This window comes from Athene cunicularia, assembly GCF_003259725.1.
Source record: "Athene cunicularia isolate RWA chromosome 1 unlocalized genomic scaffold, athCun1 chr1_part2, whole genome shotgun sequence".
Classification (NCBI taxonomy): Eukaryota; Metazoa; Chordata; class Aves; order Strigiformes; family Strigidae; genus Athene; species Athene cunicularia.
In genome coordinates, this window is record NW_020799092.1 from 43,587,228 (window position 1) to 43,593,227 (window position 6,000).

Below are 6,000 nucleotides of genomic sequence, written 5' to 3' on the forward strand. Positions count from 1 at the left end.
GTCATGCTGGAGATCCTGGTTCAAGGACAGACAAAAGTGTCTTGGGCGTTGAGCCAATGCACACTAACTGTGCTCCAGCAATGGCAGGGCAGCATTTTGTGAGGAGAAGGGGCCAGTGAGTAATTCCAATCACTTTGCTGAAATGTGATGCTACCAGATGTAGAGGCCACCGCAGCTTGAACCCTGCCCTCACATCCACAAAGAAAGGATATTAAATACATACCAATGGGGAGGAAGAGCCATGAAAACGTGGAGGAAAAATGTGTAGTAAAATCTTTCCTGCACTCTAATTGCAACTTTGGTGTTCTCTGAAGGATACGTGACTAAAAAAGCAATTCCACCATTATATTTCCACCACATATAACACTTCAGTTACCTGATACAATTGTTAGCTGAACCTTGGGAATAGAGCAGTCAGGGATTAGCATGGTCTCTGTATGGGACTGGTTTAAAAATGAAAGAGAGATGTCCCATATGGGCACAAGGAACTTACTTTGAACAAAAATCTTAAACAAAAAATGATCTTGAACAAATTGTCTTGAAAAATTATCTTGAACAGAGCCATATTTTCAATTTACACTGAGAAAAGGCAGATGAGAATCTGGCCCACATACTTACAAAGGAGGGGTTGAGTGTATAAAGCTGAAACTGTGCCCCTTGATAGACACAAGCAAGTGAAAAACCTACGAATGAAAACATTGTGCTGTTAATAACAAACTACAACCTTTCTCTTCACTTCAGAATCATTGATGGACTATATTTAAAATGAATGTTCAGAGAAACTAAGTTTTTCTGCTTTTGTTTTGCATAGACTTTGGTATTTACGCAAAATACATGTTTGTACTGAAAACAAAAAGCTATAGAACTGACAGGTGCACTTAAACTACTTAGAAGTCATATCAGCCATATTTATTGGCATCTAAAGTATTGTTTATAAAAATGTAGAGCTGATTTTAATTACTTTCCTTTATTTGTCTTAGATCTCCAAGATGCAGACACTTCTGTATGGAGTACTAGAACTACATCCCCCCCTTTAAATGCCGTTACCTCTAGGCCTGAAAATCTGCTGAAGAGTAGCACAGAGATGCTAATCAGAAATGTGACTGAACACTTCAGTAAAAATCTCATTGAAAACCTCTACTTTGACTTGAAATCTGCAGTAACAGAGAAAGCCTGGATTCCAACAAGTACTCTTCAATATTCTAGCACTACAGAAGAGGTAAGGCAGAATAATTATTGATGGATTTTTATTAAGCCTGCTCCACTCTGTGGAGCCTGATAGCTATTACAGGTGGATGTTTTGTGGACTAAAAAAACAGCTACAGGACTATGCTTTGTTCTTTATTTTGATGGGATGCTTTGTTCATGCTGATAGTGCCCTTTCTAGAAGCACAGCTTCTTCTGCCTCTTCTGTACAGCACAATCCCGGTGCGCACAATGCATTGGGAAAATCTGTAAGCCTGAGGGAAATACTCAGGATACGTGAGGAGCAATGGGAAGCTCACGGATGTGGCAGGAGCCACAGAAGCCTGGATATTTGCTCTCCATGACTTAGGCTCTGCATGACATGAGGGTCTAGCTCTAATTAGACTCTAAGAATCACAGTATGTTTTATGACCTTATTTAGGATAACTGAGTCCTAAAATTCCATACATGGTTTACAGATCAAAGCAAGTGAAATCTGAATGCTTTAACTTGCCTTATAAGGAGCCCTGTCCTTGTCCCTGGTCAGTTTATCTAATGACCAATAGGCAGAGCAGACACACACAGATGCTTCTTGATCTCTGCTCTGTCCAGTCACAAATAGTCCTGTCAGAGGAGGGGAACAGGGATGCCAGCCCCGTCCATAGAATGAGCTGACAGTGGGCATTCAGTACCTCCACGTGTTTCCAGTCTTCCTTTTCTGAAAGGCACAGTTAAGTAATCTGAGAGAAATCTGGAATCACCATTGGCAAAATGTGCATGGGCAGTTAGAGCCAAAGCATGCAGAACATCATTGGTCCCTGTACTGCTATCAACACATAGTGGTTTAGAAAATCCCTAAATCCCCTGTACTGTCTTCTCCAGGAGACCACACTGCACTCAATGTATCGGGGCAGGCAAACATGTTGTTTTAGTTACTACTTTGGGTGTCAGTGTTACTGTGGATAAGACTAAGAAATCTGTTTTGTATTTGGGAGCACTGTGGACAAGAGCAGCCTGTACCATCTGGTATGAACAACAGGGAGAAAGCAGAATTACTGTCACCCAGCACTATGTTGACCCAAATAACCAATCTGAAGGTTTCTGGACCCTGACACTGCTATTCTAGTGATGATGAGGGGAAGGGACTGAGCCAGTGATGGATGCACTGCACCCCCTTCCATAGCTGATGGAGAAGGTTCTTTTAAAATATGGTTATTCTTGCTTGGTGCAGGCAGGCTGCGTTTATTTCCCCATGCCCTCTGTCCCTTTGCATACCTCCTGCACAGAACACTTGCCTCCTCCAAATGGAAATGTCCTGTATAATCTGGTATTACTCGAACTGCCTCCAGCATTCCTACTAAATAATCCCACCAGTGCTAAAGAAATGGCACCATCTGAATGGAAGCTGCCCTGTGTTCCTACCACAGTTCACCTCCTGATTCACATGATTTGCACTGGGCAAGTTGCTTAGATCAAAGCTTTCAAGCTCGAATCCTGATGATAGGCTCTTTAAGCATCCATCCCTTAGAGCCTCCAGCCAGGTCTGGACATTTTAATTTAAATACACCAATTTAGATATACAATCTTTAAATCTCTGGCCTCCATCTCTATTTCCCTGTCTTTAGAGTGGAGTTAGAAATATTTTTGTCAAACTAACAGGGACCTTTAAAGGATTAACTAGTTTTAACATGATACTTGGAAAACACATAGACTAAGTAAGCACTGAGTATTGTTAGGAAGACAATACCTTCTATGAACTGCATTTGCCCAGGCTAGGTCTAGGTCCTCTTGTTTGCAGAAGTAAAGCCTTGATGTTTGGCTGCGAGAGTACCCGTTTTGGGGGGGACAATGGTTGACACTTCAATCGAACAAAATGTTTGGTTTACAGCAGCCTTAGATTTCAAATAAAACTGCAGCTTGCACTTTCAAATCATGACAAAAGCTATGCAAAGCCCATTTCCTCTTGATTAGAGAGACAGAGAGAAATGTTGGTGTTAAAAGAAAAGTCAGGAAACCTTGGGAAAGTGTCTGGAAGGGACTTTGGAGCCTGCTATTAGAGACATGTCCGGCCACTCCCAAAACTCACTTCCAGTTCATTTTTGGTTTGTTGGTTGTTTTTTTTTTTTCTTTTTTAATTAGTTTCTTGGCTTGCCACACAGATCAGTAAGTGTTAAAGGCTGTGTGACTGCTGATTTGCTAAAAGCCCATTTATTCAATGCCAGCCTGGAAATAATTACTCGTCTTTTGTTGGCTGTTCTATATAAATGTATTGCCACCAGTGAATGATGGACCCCCTCCTGTTTTATTCCACTGCTGCACAGACATCTGTGTCAGACCTTGCCCTTACAGCAGCTTTGTGATGTATAACGTACAGAAGGAAGTCTCAAAACCCTTAATAAAACAGTACTTTCATACCAATACGAAAAGGTAGTTTTAAAGATTTTACGAAAGCAAGAGTAATAAAGTAGGAACTTCCAAATTATGGGCGCTGCTGGGAAGCTGCACCATCCCTTTTCTCCACACATTATTTTATGTAAGCTGGAAGACAGACAAACATTTCCAAGAGTCTTTAAATTTCATTTGTGAGAGTTTCAATTTCTGTCCTGAACTTTGTGAATTTGCACTGCTGTGGGGTTTTTTTTTCATTTCACATAGTACATCTACTTAATAACTTACAGCTACATATCTGAATTGTATCTTCCCTACAAATTCAGATTATGGATGTGTTCAAAAATCCTTACAATGTCAGCTCAACTTTTCAAGAAAAGGTGGGTTACTCCAAATACCGTCATTTTCAGACAGGGGTTTGAAGTAATCCAAACATCCCAGTAAGCCTTCAGATTTGCTCTTCTCCAGTGCTGGAAAAATATTGGTGTGGTTTATGCCATTAGGTCCAAAAAGCATGATCATCTAAAGATAAATTTACACTGTAAATCTTTCTCACCTTGAACTGATTACAAGATGTCATTTTAGCGCCCGTTTAGGTCTAACACCTTGTGTTTTCCATTGATGGTTTATCACTGTACTAGCTCTTTGGAACACAGTCCCTCCTTTTGCCTGAAGTATGTAAAACATCTCTTCCAAGGGAAAACTTGTTCTGCAATGGGCTTGAGAATGGCATAATAATCAATACGTATTTGTATCATAACTTAAGGTGACTTTTATAAAATGATTAATCATCCCGAACTTTGCAGAGTAAAGCCCAATACTGTCAGTGCCATGTGCCTAGGACTAGGCATGGAGCTTCACTGGGACAGATGGAGTTTTCCATAGGTGCAGGTACCACCCACGAATGCTCAGACCTTTGGTTTCTGAACAGATGAACAAGAGCTAAGGTTTTACAGACACTTGCAGCTTGTTTGACAGGCTGATGCCCAGAAAAATCCTGCAGCAGCAGCTTCTGCTAAAAGGCAGACACCATAACACTGTCTGTACACCGTAGCACCTTTTTCTCCCTAAAGTGGGGCAAAAGTGAAACAGAGATGGTGTTGAATTTCCTTGAGGTGCTGCTTTTAAAAGTTAAAATCCCATGTGCATCATACAGTACAGAAAGATGCAGAAAAGTGCCATTCCCAATGAAGAAAGAAATTCCAAATTCTTCCCCCGATACGCAATCTCAAATTTACCCCATGGCTGCTAGGTTATTGTCTATTTTAGTATCTGAAGGTCCAAAACACTTCTAGCTATCACATAATTACAGAATTCTGTGATTCTGTTATTGTCTATTTTAGTATCTGAAGGTCCAAAACACTTTTAGCTATGTTTCTTCTCCCTCACCCCACCACATACACATATATCTGTGAGTTTTAAGAGGCTGAAACCTAAACAAGATGGAAATGGGCACACGACAGAAACAGAGAGCGGTGCTATGGCTGCAGCCAGTTTGGAGTTGCGCACAGCTTCTTTGGGGCAGTCTGAAAACAGGGAGACTTTCTTGCTTTCCGTGGTGTAATTTTTAGCTTGTGAGTTATTGAAGGGATATAAGAAGGAATTGTTTCAAGGACACAAGTTGACGCGGAACAAAACAAAAAACTGAGATAACCTGGCTGCTGACAGACAGGCTACTCCTCCACCGGCACGCAGAGCTGTGGGCAGCAGCTTGGTGTTGGGCTCTGCAGGGAGTCTCCAAGCTGCAGCTCCTCCGGGTGTGGTGTTGCAGGGCCAGGGAGAGGACGGAGGCCTTGGTGGCCCGCGGCTAACTGCTAAAAATGTCTTTGAGACACGGGAGCTGGAATGGTGGTTTAATGATGGCTGAGGCCAAGAGGAGGGTGAGCCCGGAGATGGGGTGGGGGTAAAGGGTGGCAGGCATGAGGACACGCAGGCATGCGAGGTGAGGTGATCGTGAAGCGAGACAGATGTGCGGTGAAGCAGGCAAGAGGTGAGGTGGCCATGAGGGGTGGCAGTCGTGAGGAGAAGGGGCACACACGGCAAGGCGGCCATGAGGCAAAGCAGGCGTAAGGCGAGGAAGGCGTGAGGTGAGTCACGCATGAGACGAGGCAGCCATGAGGCGAGGCAGACACAAGGCAAGAGGGACACGAGGCAAGGCAGGCATGAGGCGGGGCTGATGCGAGGAGGCACGGCAGCCATGAGGCGAGGCAAGGCAGCCTCAAGTGAAGTGCTGCCGCTCCCCGCCAACAACGGCGCCGCCTGAGAGGCCGAGGGGCCCCCACGAGCCAGGAGGAGCACGGGGAGAGACGCCCCGGGGGAGAAGCCGACATGGGGAGGAGGCGGCGAGGAAGGAAGGGAGGCGGGTGGGAGAGGAGCCGGGAGGAAGGTGGGACCCGCAAGAAGCGAGGGGCGGCACCCCGGGGCCAG

The 6,000-nt window shown here is 44.0% G+C and overlaps 1 protein-coding gene across 1 annotated transcript in view; it reads left to right on the forward strand.

The window, feature by feature from the left end:
• Positions 1 to 6,000, forward strand: part of PTPRB (protein tyrosine phosphatase, receptor type B) — a 63,938-nt gene that overhangs the window by 9,231 nt on the left and 48,707 nt on the right. Inside the window, exon 3 of the mRNA XM_026865140.1 lies at positions 981 to 1,219. Coding sequence (XP_026720941.1) covers positions 981 to 1,219 — 239 coding nt within the window. The remainder of the gene's footprint in view (positions 1 to 980; positions 1,220 to 6,000) is intronic.